Source organism: Procambarus clarkii, chromosome 30 (genome assembly GCF_040958095.1).
Source record: "Procambarus clarkii isolate CNS0578487 chromosome 30, FALCON_Pclarkii_2.0, whole genome shotgun sequence".
NCBI classification, from domain to species: domain Eukaryota; kingdom Metazoa; phylum Arthropoda; class Malacostraca; order Decapoda; family Cambaridae; genus Procambarus; species Procambarus clarkii.
Window position 1 is genome coordinate 12737367 of NC_091179.1, and position 19342 is coordinate 12756708.

Genomic DNA, 19342 nt, shown 5'->3' on the forward strand with positions numbered 1-19342 from the left:
CCTCTTCCCTCACCCCTCTTTCCTCCGCCCGCCCATTATCTCCTCCCACTCATGAACATACATCTTTCTCCCCCAATCTCATTTCACCCTCTTCCTCTTCCTCTTCCTCTTCCTCTTCCTCTTCCTCTTCCTCCTCATCAGAACGCGCACACACACACACACACATACACACACACACACACACACACACACACACACACACACACACACACACACACACACACACACACACACACACACACGCACACACACACACACACACACACACACACACACACACACACACACACACACACACACACACACACACACACACACACACACACACACACACACAGACACACACACACACACACACACACTTCAGTTTGTCTAGGTCTTCTTGAAGCCTCAAGCAGTTCTAGTCTGTCTTAATCCTTCTCATAATTTTGGCAGCGTCAGCAAACATTAAGAGAAATGAATCTATACCCTCCGGGAGATCATTTGCATATATCAGAAACAAGATAGGACCGAGTACACCAGTGGAGTCCCACAGGGCTCTGTACTCTGGACATAATAGCACTCACAGAAACAAAGCTAACGAAAGCCAAAACAAAGGCAGTGTTTCCGCAGGAATTTAATGTAGTTAGGAAAGAGAGGGAAGGGAGAGGTGGAGGGGGAGTAGCTCTACTTATAAAAAGAAAATGGAGTTTTCATGAGATGGTTATGCAGGAGCTGTGAAGGTTTCAGTGACTACATAACAGGTACTATAACAACTGGGGGACAAAAACTTACAGTAGTATTCATATATAACCCACCACCAAAGGACAAAAGACCCAGACAGAAATTTGATAAAAACAACATGGCTACCATTAATATAATAGAGAGAGCAGCATCTGCCGCTAGCAGGAACGGATCCAGATTGCTAATCATTTGTGACTTCAACCACGGGAAGATAGATTGGGAGAACAGAGGCCCACGTGGAGGACCAGACACATGGAGAGCTAAGCTGCTGGACGTGGCAACAAGAAACTGTCTAAGACAACACATCAAGGGACCAAGAAGAATGAGAGGAGAAGACGAACCAGCTATGCTTGATCTGATATTCACCCTGAATGAATCGGGTACAAGGGAAGTTAAGGTGGAATCCCCTTCGGAATGAGTAATCACAGTGTACTGATATTTGAGTACCTGGTAAAGCTAGCAGTAATCCCCCCATCCAAAAAAACAACAACTACAAAACAAGGGGCTGGCGTATCGAAAAGGAAATTATGAGATGAGAAAATTCCTAAGGGATATACCATGGGACACAGAACTCAGAACAAAGTCCATATAAGACGTGCTGGACTATGTCACCCAAAAGTGTCATGAGGCAGTAAACAGGTGCACCAACAGAAAAAAAATGAGAAGTAAATGAAGAATCCATGGGTTAATAGGGCATGTATAAAAGCAAAGGAAAGGAACAAAAGGGCGTGGAGGAAATTCCGAAATATCAGAACAGCAGAAAGCAGAGAGACTTACCAGATATATTGAAGACCGCTAATGTAGTCCCAATAGTCGATAAGGGTGACAAGCAAGAGGCACTGAACTACAGGTCAGTGTCTTTAACTTGTATACCATGCAAGGTGATGGAGAAGATCGTAAGAAAAAACCTAGTAACACATTTGGAGAGAAGGGACTTCGTGCCATCCCCATCAACATGGGATCAGGGATGGTAAATCTTACCTCACGGGTTTAATAGAACTCTATGATCAGGGGGACAAAGATTAGGCAAGAAAGAGAAGGACGGGCAGACTGCATTTTCTTGGTCTGTCGGAATGCCTTTGACACAGTACTCCATAAGAGGCTGGTCATAAGTTGGAGAAACAGGCAAGACTAACTGGTAGTGTGCTCCAGTAGATAAGGGAGTACCTATGCAATAGGAAGCAGAGAGTTAAAGAGAGGGCTGGGACCTCAGATTGGCGTCACAAACGGTGTCCCACAGGGTTCTGTACTCGGACCTATCCTGTTTCTATTATGTATGTCTTCTGGAGGGTACAGACTCGTTCCTCTCAATGTTTGCTGACGACGCCAAAATTATGAAAAGGATTAAGACAGAAGAGGACAGCATGAGGCTTCAAGAAGACCTGGACAAACTGAAGGAATGGTCCAACAAATGGTTGTTAGAATTTAACTCGAGCAAATGAAAGATAATGAAGATAGGTGTAGGAAGCAGGAAGCCAGATGCAAGGTATCATTTGGGATATGAAATTCTTCTAGAATCAGAGAAAGAGAAAGACCTGCGGATTGATATCCCACTAGACCTGCAGAAGCTCACATCAAGAGGATAACATCAGCGGCATATGCCAGGTTGGCCAACATAAGAACGGCCTTAAGAAACTTCTGTAAGAAATCATTCAGAACCTTGTATACCACGAGTGTCAGACCAATCCAGAAGTATGCAGCTCCAGCATGGAGTCCGTATCTCGTCAAGCATAAAACCAAATTGGAGAAGGTTCAGAGGTTTGCTACCAGACTAGTGTCCGAACTGAGGGGCATGAACTATGAGGAGAGACTAAAGGAATTAAACCTCACCTCGCTGGAAGACAAGAATGTTAGGGGGGGACATGATCATCACATACAAGATTCTCCAAAGAATTGATAGGGTAGACAAAGAGAGTACATTTAACACAAGGGGACATATAACAATCGGGAACACAGGTGGAAATTGATTGCCAAAATGAGCCATAAAGACATTAGAAAGAATTTGTTTAGTGTCAGAATAGTTAATATATGGAATACATTAGGAAGTGATGTGGTGGAGGCTGACTCCATACACAGTTTTAAGTGTAGATATGATAGAGCCCAATAGGCTCAGGAATCTGTACACCAGTTGATTGACGGTTGAGAGGCGGGACCAAAGAACCGAAGCTCAACCCCCGCAAGTATAACTAGGTAAATACAATTAGGTGAGTACTCACAGGTACTAGCGGCTGAGCGGACACCGTTCGGGGATATTTCTAAAGGCTAAGGATCGATTTCCAGCCGAGGCAAAACAAATATACAGAATTTTTTTAACCTGATGCTGCTGTTCATCTACCAATAAATAGGTATCTGGGAGATAGGCAGCTGCTTCGGGTAGCCTCTCAGAGATGTGTATGTATGTGTGTGTGTGTGTGTATGTGTGTGTGTGTACTCACCTAGTTGCGGGAGTTGAGCTCTGGCTCTTTGGTCCCGCCTCGGTCCCATACACACTGTGTATGTGTGTGTACTTACCTAGTTGTGTTTCCTGGGGTTGAGCTCTGGCTCTTTGTGTGTGTGTGTGTGTGTGTGTGTGTGTGTGTGTGTGTGTGTGTGTGTGTGTGTGTGTGTGTGTGTGTGTGTGTGTGTGTGTGTTTTGCATTTACTATTTGTGCTTGCAGGATCGAGCCTTTGTTCACAAATACAATATTTGTGAACAACTTAAAAAGAAGACATTTCAAAATCAAAGAACAAATAAGGGTAAAGCTCCGCCAGTGGCTGGAGTGAGAGAGAGGATCCAAAACCTTTTCCTCTTCTCAACACCCATTCCCCCCCCCCCCCCCCCCCCCCCCCCCCACCAAAAAAAACAAAAAAAAGCAGGCAGTGAGCATTAATAGGGAAGCAGAAATACACTCTCCTCCCCCATGTTATTCTCAACAAATTCCCCCCAAAAATACTTTGAAACGTTTCCCTTCAAAAACCTTCATCATTCAGTGTGGATAATTACATAAAAACCTTGAACACAACTGCGATTAAGAGCAGAATTTACCACACATTCGGCCCCAGCTATCATGGTGGGCCAGGGCTGTCCCACCCCATCCCCACTATGGGATCACAACCCCCCCCCCCCCCATATCCTCCACCCTGCCCTCACAACCCCCCCTACCCGTCTATGTAACTCAAATGGTATAGGGTATAGGCTGTGAGCCTGACCTGGAGGGTATAGGCTCCCTATACCCTGCCCTCACAACTGTGGGATTTATTCAGTAACTCCTGCAAGGTAAAACTATGAATTTTAAAGAGAGAAATAAACTTACAATTAAAACAAACTAATCTACTGGAAAAAAAACTCCTTAGCTGTTGATTGCTGAGGGGTAGATGTAGTGATATGTTGAGTAGATGTTGTGATATGTTGAGTAGATGGAGTAGATCTCTATTGAGTAGATGTATTGAGATGTTTACCTGGAGTCTCTACGGAGCCTGTGTACTTCCTAGTTACATTTACGTTTTGGAGGGAGCCCCAACCAGTAATAGTGTTGTCTTCATTTCCCTGAAGGAGACATCAATATCAGTACCCATTGGTACTGATTGGAGTACCATTGGTACTGATTGGAGTACCATTGGTACTATTGGAACACTCAATATATAATACAAGATACACTGGTATCGGTTATATATTTTTGTATTTTAGACTAATCTTTTAGATCTGGATTCTTGCCAGCTATTAATAATTAAACAATAATTAAAAAAGTATCAATGGTTGCCATTGTAGGGAAATTAGATCCACTTTTCTTATGGTATCTTCTTGCCATAACCTTAACTTATTTAAGGTTATCTTAAGTAAGTAACTTACAAATTAATTAACAAGCCAATATATATAATTATTTAGGTTAACTAATATATAAAAGCAATATATTACAAGTGTTTAAAAATAAAGTATATTTTTGCAATAATTAAATTTAAATTAATAATTAAAAATGTATCAATTGTTGCCATTAAGTTAAATTTATTTATTGCAAAAATATACTTTATTTTTAAACACTTGTAATATATTGCTTTCATATATTAGTTAACCTAAATAGTTATATTTATTGGCTTGTTAAGTAATTTGTAAGTTACTTAAGTTAACCTTAAATAAGTTAAGGTTATGGCAAGGAGATACCATAAGAAAAGTGGATCCAATTTTCCCTACTCAACTGCACCACACTCTCCTTCGTCTTAAATTTGTAGTAATGCAACATGCACCATATCCTTTCACGACCAAAGACCACTTTCACGCCAAAAAATCTTCCACATACGGGCTATTCATGCCCATGCCACCTTTTGGGTGGCTTAAAAAAACACAAAAAAGACCCAGTGTTCAGTCTTATATCTTTGTACAGACTTGGCCCTCATGCTGGGTGAGAACACCGTACCGCTGGTCACTACTGATGAGGTGACGGGCCGGGGGTTTGAGAGTGAAAGCGTTTGGGCATCTAAGCTTGCTATGGGCGTGGATGCAAATTTGTTGAGCTGTGTACTGTAGGTTCACATATTTCTTACGGGTTTACTCACACACAAGTTTACTTCATTTTAAACAGTGTGTGTCTTAATGTTTCTATTACTTATTAAACCACATAAAGATCCAGGGTAGGGTTAGTTGGTTGAATTTAGGTCAGGTTGTACGACCGAAGTGTTGGTGATTGTGTTGGGGCATGTGTTGGGGCATGTGTTGGGGCATGTGTTGGGGCATGTGTTGGGGCATGTGTTGGGGCTTGTGTTGGGGCATGTGTTGGGGCATGTGTTGGGGCATGTGTTGGGGCATGTGTTGGGGCATGTGTTGGGGCATGTGTTGGGGGCATGTGTTGGGGCATGTGTTTGCTGTGACTGGCTGTATGGCGGCCACGCCACCAGAGGGCTAGCCCCATAATTACCCACCTGGCCTTAAACATGCGATTATCTACTGTCGTGGACACCATTCCCTTCCACCGTCCCATCCCAAATCCTTATCCTGAGCCCCTCTTCCAAGTGCTATATAGTCGTAATGGCTTGGCGCTTTCCCCTGATATATCCCTTCCCTTCCCTCTTATCAAATGTATTTGGTTAAATAGTACTCACCTAGTTGTGCTTGCGGGGGGTTGAGCTTCGGCTCTTTGGTCTCGTCTCAACAGCGATCTATTGAGAATGTTGCTATGCTATGGAACCTATACCTTGCCCTCATAGCCTCACACACATACCCATGCTATGGAACCTATACCTTGCCCTCATAGCCTCACACACATACCCATGCTATGGAATCAATACCTTGCCCTCATAACCTCACACACATACCCATGCTATGGAACCTATACCTTGCCCTCATAACCTTACACACATACCCATGCTATGGAACCTATACCTTGCCCTCATAGCCTCATACACATACCCATGCTATGGAACCTATACCTTGCCCTCATAGCCTCACACACATACCCATTCTACGGAGCTAATATCCTCCTCCACATAAGGAAGAGCTGACATTTCACGATAAAACCGATAAAGAGGAGAAAAAGGCGATGACGACATGAGGAAGGAGGATGATATGTAATCCTCCCCTTCCCAGGCTGGTCCGTCCCCCCCCCTTCCTCCTCCCCATTCCCCCGACACGCCCCCCCCCCTCCCTCCTTTCCCACAGTTGGCCGCCTGTTCCTCCGGAGCCTTTCCCTGTGGGAGACAAAAATGGGTCTGGATTTCCATATGAAACGGGTAAAATGAGCCCTTTTCCCTCATCACGTGGTATTAGCAGACTCCCCCCCCCCCTTCTCCCCCTCCCAACCAATCTCTCCCCCCTCCCAACCAATCTCCCTTCCCCCCCCCCTCCATCACGGCCGCAGTATGAATATGGATGAGTTGCATGTTCAACTCGACGTTGGTGGGGGTGGCTGCCGCCTCCACAGGGTCCTAGGGAGGAGGAGGAGGGGAAGGACTCGACACCCCCGATTATCGAGCTTTGGAAGCGTTCCGATCCCCTATTAAACCCTCTTTTGGTGTCCTAGTGGAAGCTGTTTTGAAGTTCTCGTCGTAGGTCTAGTTCCCTAATGGGTGACTTGTTGACCGTTGCTGTGATGGTTCCTTACAGCTTTCGTGAGAGAGAGAGAGAGAGAGAGTGAGAGACAGAGAGAGAGAGAGAGAGAGAGAGAGAGAGAGAGAGAGAGAGAGAGAGAGAGAGAGAGAGAGAGAGAGAGAGAGAGAGAGAGAGAGAGAGAGATGGGTCAAGACTAAGTACCCAACAACAATCTCTCAGTAATGGTAGTATTATATAGACACAACATGATACACGCTGAGTGTGAATTTTACAACAAGTTTTTCGTTCAACGTAAGTTTCCGCGTTCACAGACTGAGTCATGAATAGTAGCTTTCACTCACGTGACTCAAGTCTGTCTGTACATGTGGTAGCCTTCACTCCTGCTACTCACAGCAAGTACTCATGGCTTCTCATGGGTGGCGATTGAGAGGGATTCCACGCTGTGATGTACAATAATTTATGAGCAGCATTGAAATGGTCAGACTACAAGGGGAAAAAAAATAATATTATTATTGAAATAGATTATGTGACAAATATTTTTTTTATATTATCCTTCTTTGTAAATCTGGTTTGATTCAATACTTATTGGCCCTCCCACTGCTCTATACACCAACTTCTTCGGTTCTGGCAAAGTCGGTGTTCGATCCCCGATGTTTCAAGGGATTAGACATCGTTCTAATTAGAGAACGATGTCTAACTAACATCACCATCTAACTAGCTCTAACATCTCAGCTCCTAGTCACTCTTCATATCCCAGTTCAACCACTTGGGCTGGACGGTAGAGCGACGGTCTCGCTTCATGTAGGTCAGCGTTCAATCCTCGACCGTCTAAGTGGTTGGGCACCATTCCTTCCCCTCCCCCCCGTCCCATCCCAAATCTTTATCCTGACCCCTTCCAAGTGCTATATAGGTGTAATGACTTGACGCTTTCCCTGGAGGTCAATAATCTAGTAAAGATAGTAGAGAAAGTGGACTTGAAATGGGCCATTAGAAACTAAGGAGAAGATAGTCTAGATCAACACTTTTGGCAGCCTTCTCCATGGGAAGAATCGAGTCTAAAGATTATCATTGAAGGACTAAAAGTTAAAAAATCAGCATGTGACTCGCAGAGGCTCAAAGCAGTCATAGAACGACAAATGGAAACCATCTCAAGGCCGACAACGACTCACATCTTCACAGACGGATCAGTTGATCAAGAAAGAGGTTCTGCTGGGGCACCCAGAGCTGACAACATGATCCCCATCTCTCCTCAACGCAAAAACCGTCGTGGCAGACCGAATAGTTCCAATGACAATTTTAATTGTCCAATTCCAATTCCTCGCCTGTTCTAAGTTTCACTACCTGTTCTTTCACTGTTGTTTTCCTTCTGATGTGACTGTGGAGTAGCTTTGGTTCGGTCTTGGCTTTGTTTGCTATATCATTTTCAAAACTTTTCTCTGCTTTTCTTCTCACCCTGACATACTCATTCCTGGTTCTCTGGTATCTCTCCCTGCTTTCTGATGTTCTGTTATTCCGGAAGTTCCTCCACGCCCTTTTGTTCAGTTTCTTTGCTTCCATACATGCCCTATTATACCATGGATTCTTCTTTTGCTTCTCGGATTTTTCCTTTCGGGCCGAGATGTATCTGCTTACTGCCTCCTGACACTTTTGGGTGACATAGTCCATCATATCTTGTACAGACTTTGCTCTGAGGTATGTGTCCCAAGGTATTTCCCTTAGGAAGCTTCTCATCTCCTCATAATTTCCTTTCGGTATGCCAGCCATTTGTTTCCTAGTTCTTTTTCGGGGGGAATATTTCTTAGCTCTACCAGGTACTCAAAGTTCAATACACTGTGATCACTCATTCCCAATGGTGCTTCCATCTTGACTTCCCTTATATCCCACTCATTTAGGGGTGTGTGTGTGTGTGTGTGTGTGTGTGTGTGTGTGTGTGTGTGTGTGTGTGTTGTGTGTGTGTGTGTGTGTGTGTGTGTGTGTGTGTGTGTGTGTGTGTGTGTGTGTGTGTGTGTGTGTGTGTGTGTGTGTGTGTGTGAGTGTGTAGTCACCTAATTGTGCTTGCGGGGGTTGAGCTTTGGCTCTTTGGTCTCGCCTCTCAACCGTCAATCAACTGGTGTAAAGATTCCTGAGCCTATTGGGCTCTATCATATCTACATTTAAAACTGTGTATGGAGTCAGCATCCACCACATCACTGCCTAATGCATTCAATCTGTTAACTACTCTGACACTGAAAAAATTCATTCCAACGTCCCTGTGGCTCATTTGGGTACTCAGTTTCCACCTGTGTCCCCTTGTTCGCGTACCACCAGTGTTGAATGATTTATCCTTGTCTACCCTGTCAATACCTCTGAGGATTTTGTAGGTATGTCTCCCATGTCATGTCTTTTGTATGTCATGTCTTCACCTTACTCTTCTGTCTTCCAGTGTCGTAAGATGCATCCCTCGCAGCCTTTCCTCGTAAATCATGCCTCTTAGCTCCGGGACTAGTCTAGTGGCATACTTTTGAACTTTTTCCAGCTTCGTCTTGTGCTTGACAAGGTACGGGCTCCATGCTGGGGCCGCATACTCCAGGATTGGTCTTACATATGTGTGTGTGTGTGTGTGTGTGTGTGTGTGTGTGTGTGTGTGTGTGTGTGTGTGTGTGTGTGTGTGTGTGTGTGTGTGTGTGTGTGTGCATATGTGTACTGAAGTATTTGGGAGCACATGCATGAATGTACACATGAATGCTCATGTGTACATTTTAACCTTGCAACCGCCTTAACAGTCAAATGTTCGCCAAACAGCAGCCATCAAGCCAGTTAACTTACAGCATAGTCATTCCCTCAGTAGATGACAACGAAGGCGTCTCCGTAAGAGTCCACACGCACCCACACGAGATTCCGGCGGTGAGATGCACTGTTCCCAACCTTGGAGGCCCGCTCCAAACCCCCCGAAGTCGTCTACAGACCACGACGCAAGAAAATTTCAACCAAATTGACCAGGACAATAAGGATCAAAATGAACTTCTAAGCTCTTCGGGAAAGTCTTGTTGCTCAGGATTTTTGTTTTGTTTTGGGGGAGGGTCCATGTTGCTGATGCTGCTAATGGCGTCTCCGGCTAAGGACTAGGGATAGCAGGGGCTTAGGCCGGGTCCCCATCCCTTGAGGCTTCGCTGGAAGAAGGAATTCAACAGAAATCCAGGGAGTCGCGAGAACCTGTCTGGAGACGTCGGAAGAGATCAAGAGACGCCCTGGATGTTCAGAAAAGGTCAAGAGAAGTTCAACACAGAGGTTAAGAGAGGTCAAAGTTGGAGTGGAGATGCCAGAAGATGTCATGAGACGGTGAGTGACGTTCGGAAACGTCAGAAAAAGATGTCAAGACATGCAATAATCCACGGAGCTCCGTAATGTTAACCGAAGATGTCACACACTGGTTATGAGGCTTAGGAAGCCAGAAAAAAACATAAAAAGAAGTGGTTAGGTCAAAGCCGATTACCTCAATTACTTTTTGATATGATTGGTGATATCAAAATCACCATAGACAGAGTAGAACTTATTTTTACAATAAAAATCAACTCGAAGAATTTAATGAAAGATGTAGAGTAGGGTGACCTTCTGCTTTATATGAAAAAAAGAATATGAGAGGCGATAGAAGCTTTGAACAAACCACACACTTAAGGTAAAGTAAGGTAAGAATGTTGAAGAAAGTTTTGGAAACAAATCGTTGGGAATCACAAGCAAATCAGAACGAATGAGGGGAACCAGACCAGACCACCATTCCTGTGGTCTGGTTAAGGCCACCATTCCTGTGGTCCGGTTAAGGCCACCATTCCTGTGGTCTGGTTAAGGCTTTGCGATGATCAATGTCTCTAAAAATTGTAGTTTTGGAATATAAGACAAACACTTAACCGGTAATAAGAACGACGGATAATAATGTTCAATATAGTGCCTGGAAAATGGAACCTAAAAATTGTTTATGGAATATGAAACAGGAATGTTGTTCTTGAAATATCAAACAGCAACATTGTTCCCGGATTAAAGGATAAGAACATGGAATAAAGAATATCGAACATGGAATATGATACTGAAAGACAGAGTGCACTCAAAAACAGATCAGAAATATAACGTTGGAACAAAGAAACTGGAACAGAATGAGAAACAATAAATCTTTAATAATGAACTGTCACAATTTCGGAACGTTGAATAAAATGTTCGCGACATTAGACTGGAACAATGATTCCAGTATTATTGGAATTTATACCTCTCATGGGCATTACATAACAGGGTGAGTAATAACGACGATATTAATCTTGAACACGAGAATGAAGCATTAGATCTGGAATGTGTAAAAATGGAACTTGATTCATGGAACATACGAAGGCATATAGCACTTGGAAGGGGTCAGGATAAGGATCTGGGATGGGGCGAGGGGAAGGAATGGTGCTCCAAGCACTTTGGGACGGTCGGGGATTGAACGCCGGTCTGCATGAATCGAGACCGTTGCTCTACCCTCCAGCCTAAGTGGTGGGATACGAGTGGAGCCGAAGATCAAGGAAATCTATTCTAGCAGAAGGTATTAAACGATAGCGAAACATGTATGGAACAATTTAATTTTAACTCAAACCCTAGGACACGAAAGTTCACCTGGAAATTCGAGATTAGATATAATAGATGTATATACTAGATATAACATGGAAACATAGAAAACGGAATTGCGCGAAGTTAGTTATATATTCATAGTTCAACCCATCCTCTTAATATAAGAGGACTTAAAACATATATTAGGTCGAATGTTTATTAATGCACTGTTGGAGCCCTGAAAAATCATATTTTTTTGGTTACTGAATAAGCCCAAATGGCCTTTTAGAAAATGGAAAAGTAACTGAAGGATCTAACCAAACCTAACCTAACTTAACCTAACCTATTTTAACCTAACCTAACCCAACCTAACTTAACCTAACCTAACCTAACTTAACCTAACATCACCTAACCTAACCTAACCTGTCATAGCAATCCTGGACCTAACATAGGCTATTTTAAGCTTAATATAGTATCAGCTTGTTTTTTGTCCCATAATTTTTCCCCCGTGCCGTTTTCAAAATTAATAATACAAAATGTGAACAATATAGGCTACAAACAGTTCATTTTTGTAAGTTCGAGCAAATAGGTGTTATAAGTACGTTCTCTTATTTAAAAACGCTGTTCTGTGTTAATTAATGGTGGCGGGGACAGGAAGCCTGTACATGACGTGATATCGATGCCTTTCCCTAAGACGAGCTACTAACGACCTACTGCTTCCCTAGGTCGAACTACTAACGAACTATTACTTCCCAAGGTCGAACTACTATCGAACTACTGCTTCCTTAGGTCGAACTACTAACGAACTACTGCTTCCTTAGATCGAGCTACTAACGAACTACTGCTTCCTTAGGTCGAACTATTAACAAACTACTGCTTCCTAAGGTCAAACTACTAATGAACTATTACTTCCTTAGCTCGAACTACTAACGAACTACTACTTCCTAAGGTCAAACTACTAACGAACTAATACTTCCCTGGGTCGAGCTACTAACCCTCACTAGGAAGGTACAGTAACTTCCAGGAATCTATTTACTGCTAGCCGAAAAAATGCATCAGGCGAAAGGAAACATCCCCCAGCGTTTCTCTTTCCCACTAGGGGAATCGAACTCGGAATCTTCGATTGGCAGTCGAGAACGTAAACCAATATGCAACATGGATCTAATTGGCGATTGGAATGTGGAATCAACAGTCTGTTACTCGGCAACCCGTCCTCCTGTTTAGAGAGATAACTAACAGGGGAAAGCGCCAAGCCATTACGACTATATAGCACTTGCAAGGGGTCAGGATAAGGATTTGGGATGGGACGGGGGGGGGGGGGGGGGGGGGAAGGAATGGTGCATAACCACTTGGACGGTCGGGGATTGAACGCCGACCTGCATGAAGCGTGACGGTCGCTCTACCGTCCAGCCCAAGTGGTTTGAGAGTAGTTTCTGTAACTATGTGCACCATAGTACAAATAATGACGTACTAAGGAGTTAGATAGTAAAAAATGGTACTATTCACTTTATACCGGAAAAAATGAAGGTAAATAAAAATTAATTTAAATATTCCTAGGCCTAATATAGCACACATATGTGCTATATTAGGCCTCAGTTAGGTTAGTTTAGGTTAGGTTAATTTAGTTTGCCTTTGCAACATAAATAAAAAATGCCCGTTTCTGCCCGAAACGCTGCACGTACTAGTGGCTTTACAAGATTGTAAATACTATCCTATGTATCCTCACAATCCCAATGTACCTTCTTGTATATATATATATATATAAATAAATAAATAAATAAATAAAATCTTTTCCAGTGTGTCCAAATTCAATAGTACTGATTTGTACTTACTAATTGCGTCGTATGTGGGTATATGTACTATGGTCCTTATCGTTACTGTACTACAAAAAAACAGGAGGACAGGCTGTATTGGGATAGTTCTTCTGTACCCAACAAGGAATCCATCCACAGAAAAATCAGCTGAACACAAAAAAGGTAGAACTTGAACTAAACGTCAAAAAGCCATTTCCTCTGACAAACTAACGCAATTGTATGCAAAAAAGTGGATTGAAACAGAAAGAACCTGAATGTATGTGATCGGTTAAAACTGCTTTTTTTATTTGTATTTTTTTGGTATTAAAAAAACACTCAATAAATAGGCTCTGAAAGGGGTTAAAAGTGTTTATATGCGTTTTTTCTGAAAATGGGAAAGAGAATGGGACAGTGGATGCCAGGGTGAATTATCCTCCATGTTAATGGCGGGAGCGGGACAACATCACCGAGAATTATATATTCTTGATACATATACGAGAGGTGGAAATGTGCCGCATATGGGCGCGGGGCATGCGTTCTGATGGGTGCGGGGCATGCGTTCTGTTGGGTCGCGGGGCATGCGTTCTGTTGGGTCGCTGGGCATGCGTTCTGTTAGGTCGCTGGGCATGCGTTTTGTTGGGTCGCGGGGCATGCGTTGAGTCACTGGGCATGCGTTCTGTTGGGTCGATGGGCATGCGTTCTGTTGGGTCGCGGGGCATGCGTTCTGTTGAGTCACGGGGCATGCGTTCTGTTGAGTCGCTGGGCATGCGTTCTGTTGGGTCGCGGGGCATGCGTTCTGTTGGGTCGCGGGGCATGCGTTCTGTTGGGTCGCGGGGCATGCGTTCTGTTTGGTCGCTGGGCATGCGTTCTGGTGGGTCGCTGGGCATGCGTTCTGATGGGTCGCTGGGCATGCGTTCTGTTGGGTCGCTACACATGCGTTCTGTTGGGTCACTGGGCATGCGTGCCAAGGTCTTTCAATGCCATCACCTGACTCATCTCGCAGCATGCAACCCACAACAGTTGCCTGACTCTCAGGTACATATATATTTCAAGCGGAGCAGAGGTTTCCCTCGCGGGAATCGAACCCGGGACCATGCGGTTCCGAGACGACTATCTTTTTCCAACGAGTATTTTAAGCGTGTATCATACGTGTACGTAACAGATGGGATCGTGTTTGAATGACAAGGAGGAATCCCCGGTTCGAATTTCGCATGGTGGGGGCAGAAACGGTTTGGCACGTTTTTAATCACCTAATGCCGCTGTTCACCTGGCAGTAAATAGGTACCAGTGAATTATTCAACTGTTGTGGGGGGTGATGCTTACTGGGGGAGGGGTCAGTATTGTTTTACCTTTGGGGGAGGGGAGGGGGAGGGAACTTGACATCAGTCTAATGTATATACATACACGGGCTGCCTGTCCCTAGACAAAAAATTGAATTAATATAATCGTTTTCGTTTTCATGTCAGCAATTTTAAGGGGTAACCCCATTACCCTGGTGCTAGGTCTCTCCCAATCGGTGATACCAGTTATCGCCTGAGTATGGAAGCTCTTGTGTGTATTTGTGCCGAGTGGAGCCAGGATTCAGGCTGCCAGTCAATCCCAGATGCTGCCACGATTGCTCAGTTTTTCTTTGCCACACTCTCCCTGTTACTCTTGTAATTTGCTTTCTACCCATTCATTCTCTCTCTCTCTCTCTTTGTCTCTCTCTCTCTCTCTTTGTCTCTCTCTCTCTCTCTTTGTCTCTCTCTCTTTCTCCCTCTCTCTCTCTGCCTCTCTCTCCCCCTCTCTATGAACGCCGCCGTCAGCAAGGCTAGCAATATCTCCGACAATCCTCGCTAAATCAGGTTTGAGTCGCGTCAAGCAACTAACATATTTACGAGTTTCGCTGAGGTTGGCTGAAGCAGATTTTAAAGGATAAATTGAAATCATGAGAGCTTCTACTTTCTGAGGATATAACAGTGAAGTCATCTTTGTATGTGTGTGTTTGTCTGTTTCCAGTGTGTGTTTGTGTATGTACTCACCTTGTTGTGCTTGTGTGTAGGGGGGGGGGTTGAGCTTCGGCTCTTTGGTCCCGCCTCTCAACCGTTAATCTACAGTGTGTGTGTATGTGTTTCAGTCGTGGTTCGCATAGTAATTGGTAAGAGAATGTTCCGCTTGTTTGGGTGAATGAAGGAGCTGGATTCCATCTCTTGGGCCCTGCCTCCCGTCCCTCAAGAGGCTGTGGCACAAAATCTCGACTCCTTTAGTGTGCGTATAATTTGCATCACCAGTCATCACAAGTCATCACAAGTCATCACCAGTCATCACAAGTCATCACAGGTCTTCACAAGTCATCACCAGTCATCACAAGTCATCACAAGTCATCACCAGTCATCACCAGTCATCACAAGTCATCACCAGTCATCACAAGTCATCACCAGTCATCAGAAGTCATCACAAGTCATCACCAGTCATCACAAGTCATCACAAGTCATCACCAGTCATCAGAAGTCATCACAAGTCATCACCAGTCATCACAGGTCATCACCAGTCATCACCAGTCATCACCAGTCATCACAAGTCATCACCAGTCATCACCAGTCATCACAGGTCATCACCAGTCATCACAAGTCATCACCGGTCATCACCAGTCATCAGAAGTCATCAGAAGTCATCACCAATCATCACAAGTCATCACCAGTCATCACCAGTCATCACAAGTCATCACAAGTCATCACCAGTCATCACCAGTCATCACCAGTCATCACAACTCATACCTGGCCCCTGGCCAAGATTGTGGGGGTAGAACTAACATAAACGGCTCCAGGAATGTTCCAGATATACCCCCCACGAGTAGTTCACGTATACTTCAGATATACTTAGGTATACTGAATGTATACTCCAGATATACTCCAGGTATACTCAATGCATACTCCAGGTATATGCACTATGAATCAACTTAAGAGTTAACACACGCAGCCTGAGGCACCGCGCAGAAATATCCATAAACAAAAAAAACTAACACAGAAATATTAGGATCACCCTAATCAATAATTAATCTAATTAAATAATCCGAAGCTTATCTAATAAGCTTCTGATAATAAGTTTTTTTTGGTTCAACTACAGCTTATTATCGATATCATTGATCAACACCCTTACTAAGTTTGTCTTGAATTGTCATCCCTTACTGTCGTTCTAAGGTCGTTCAGTCGTTCTAAAATAAAAAAAGTGTTGCAATCTTTACCAAGTTCACTTCACTTCTCCATCACCCTGAGACTGGCGCTCTGACTAGCACTCTTGTCATGCACGGAGACATAACAGTAACATGATAACGTCACACACAGCAAAGCGTGTGTCAGGGAACACCCCAGCACATAGGTTCGAATCCACATCACGGCTTCTGTGGTTACTTGTAATTCATTCCTGTGGTTAGTCAAACTAAAATTCTGTCGTGAAAAGAGAGTAAATATCATTACTGTATTAAAACTAACAATAAATCACATTGACTGGTGAAATAGAAGAACTATTTGCCTCATCACATATATATATATATATATATATATATATATATATATACATATATGTCCCATGTTAACATAGCAATTTCAATGTCTATATCTATGAAATAGAAGGTCTGTCTGTTTGATCATAGTTGGAGCCCATGCACATAGGGTTAGTCTCACCCAACGTTGCAGAATGACACACGAGTGGTCGGGGACTGTAATAGGCAATTCGAAAACGGCGCCCCCCTCCCCCAGGCTACTACTGCGGTTGCTAGAGACTCTCATCTCAGGAATGGTGTTGAGAGAGAGAGAGAGAGAGAGAGAGAGAGAGAGAGAGAGAGAGAGAGAGAGAGAGAGAGAGAGAGAGAGAGAGAGAGAGAGAGAGAGAGAGAGATGATCTAATCCAAGTCGTCCATTCCATATTCCATTTAGTCATTTATAAGTAGAATAAATTTGCTATTAACGTTGAATAGAATAAATCCAGTTATGTTATGAACATTCAGCTTATAAAATGTAAATATTTTCCCATTTCGTCAATGTAAACATAAATTGATATGCTTTATTTGTAAACAATAATATCTGAATTTAACGATGCAAATAAAAAGTCCAAATAAAGTCTACATTTCACCTCTCCTTTACTGCCTTTGGAGGGGAAGCTTGGCCTTTTCCCCCTCGACCGAAGACTTACCACAATCCCTAGCTCAACCTGGAGGGGAGAGCAGGGTCCTCCTCTCAACTCGCTCCTCCATTTTTCCCTTTCAACTCACTTTCACTCCACTTTCCCCTTCAATTGGCCTTCATTGTATCTGTTTTGTCTCATTAAACTAATCCAGCTCCATGAGCAGTAGCTTCACTACCAGCACCACCACCACCACCACCACCACCACTACTACCACCAGCATCACCATCACCACCAGCATCACCACCAACGCTAACACCACCAGCATCATCACCCCCACCCCAACCTGCATCACAACTACCACCACCACCACCACTACCAGCACCACCACAACCATCACCACTACCACCACTACCAGCACCACCACAACCAACACCATCACCACCACCACCACCACCACCACCACCACCACAGTGGGAGGAAAACTCTACAACATATAATCTGATATAGTAATAAAGTAAATAATTAATTTAAATAAATATTAGAGAAATGGACAGTAAAAACTTTTAAATGTTACATGGATTATTTCCCCTACACACATTTTGGGTGTAAAACCAATAATGCTGGAATTACCTATTGTATATGAATGTTGAGGTGATTTGAATAATAAAGTTAATTAACTAATCAAGTTATAGGGTTAGTAATCTAACTACAATTTTAAAACTAGAAACAAAATCTTAGCTTTCAAGCAGTTCATGTGGAATGCGTCAGACAGCCTTCCGTAACCAATCTAACACTGATTAGGGGAAATACACTTATTGGTGCTTTTTGATGATTTCGCGTCTTAACGATTGGACACCCTATAACACGGGATTATGGCCATAAAACGTGAAAAAGGATTACTCATCCAACCAGACGCGGTGTCCTCAATAACAGATGAAGCTGACAGCCAAGTCTGGGATCCGATAATGCTCGGATGATCCGTATAATAGACGATGATAATAGCGAGCTCCGGGACGCCGATCAAAGATGGCTTCTCCTCAGCCAAGTCTCTAGGCGAGTGACCAGTAACGCGCGCGCCACCTGGATCCCTCACTGTGTACGCGCTCGGCATATATGTCACGATATTTTAATCTGGTTTACTATCTCATTAAATCACTGCGCACTCCAGGTATCAACAGACGGTTTTCCGCCGAGTATATTATTGAACTGAAGTGTCTTTAGATAAACAACGGATATATATATATATATATATATATATATATATATATATATATATATATATATATATATATATATATATATATATATATATATATATATATATATATACCCCCTATTAGACTATTTTACAGGAACTTCTTTTCCACAGCTCATAAAACGGAGGAAAGGGTCCTGAAAGATATTGTTAATAGAAACGTTATCCCCACAGACAAAAATCAGAAGATACAATTGACGATCTACTATAAAACCAAGAAAACGGCCAATCTACTCATGAGAACCTCTCCAGACACAAAGCAGAACGCTTTAAAAGAGACATATGTCGTCTATGCCTTCAAATGCCCACTTGGGGACTGTAAGCCTCAAAGAATTCAGTATATAGGACAACAAGACAACAACATCTCTTTCCAGGCGATTAACGATGCATAAGCAACAGGGCTCCATTAAGGAACATATAATCTCTTCCCACAACCAGACCATCACCAGAGAAGTCTTAACAAAAAACACGGAAATCATCGATAGATACAGCGATAGCAGGCTGCTTGATATCTGCGAGGCACTTTACATTAAGAAGTCGACACCAGCAATCAACAGCCAATTAATGCACAACTATATTCTACCCACTTCAAGATTCTGCACCAATATAGAAGCATAAAGAAATATGGGCCAATAGGCCCTCTGCAGTTACTTCCATTCTTCCCTTTAACTTACAAAATATTATACCCATTGTTTCGTGTTCTGTCTTGTGTTGAAAGTTTGTTTTCACCTCATCCAAAACTGTTGTAACATATCACCTCACCCAAATGCAGGTATAAAATCGAAGCTGTTTGAACTCTGTTCAGTTATAGTTGTGTGTGTGTGTAAACTAAAGTCTTTGAAAATGTAATAAGTTTTACGAAAGGCGTTCAAGTGTCGCGTCAGACTAGAAATA

General features: G+C 43.2%; 1 protein-coding gene across 1 annotated transcript; it reads right to left on the minus strand.

Annotated features, from left to right (window-relative positions):
- Window positions 1-13562: 13562 nt before the first annotated feature.
- On the minus strand, window positions 13563-14048 carry LOC138369908 (spermatogenesis-associated protein 31H1-like). The gene has a single exon (XM_069333658.1). The coding sequence runs from the start codon at window positions 14046-14048 to the stop codon at window positions 13563-13565; it is 486 nt and encodes a 161-aa protein (XP_069189759.1).
- Window positions 14049-19342: the final 5294 nt, after the last annotated feature.

Coding starts and splice junctions, on each gene's coding strand:
- LOC138369908 (XM_069333658.1), bottom strand. CDS start 14,048: ATGCCCAGTGACCCAACAGAACGCATGTGTAGCGACCCAACAGAACGC.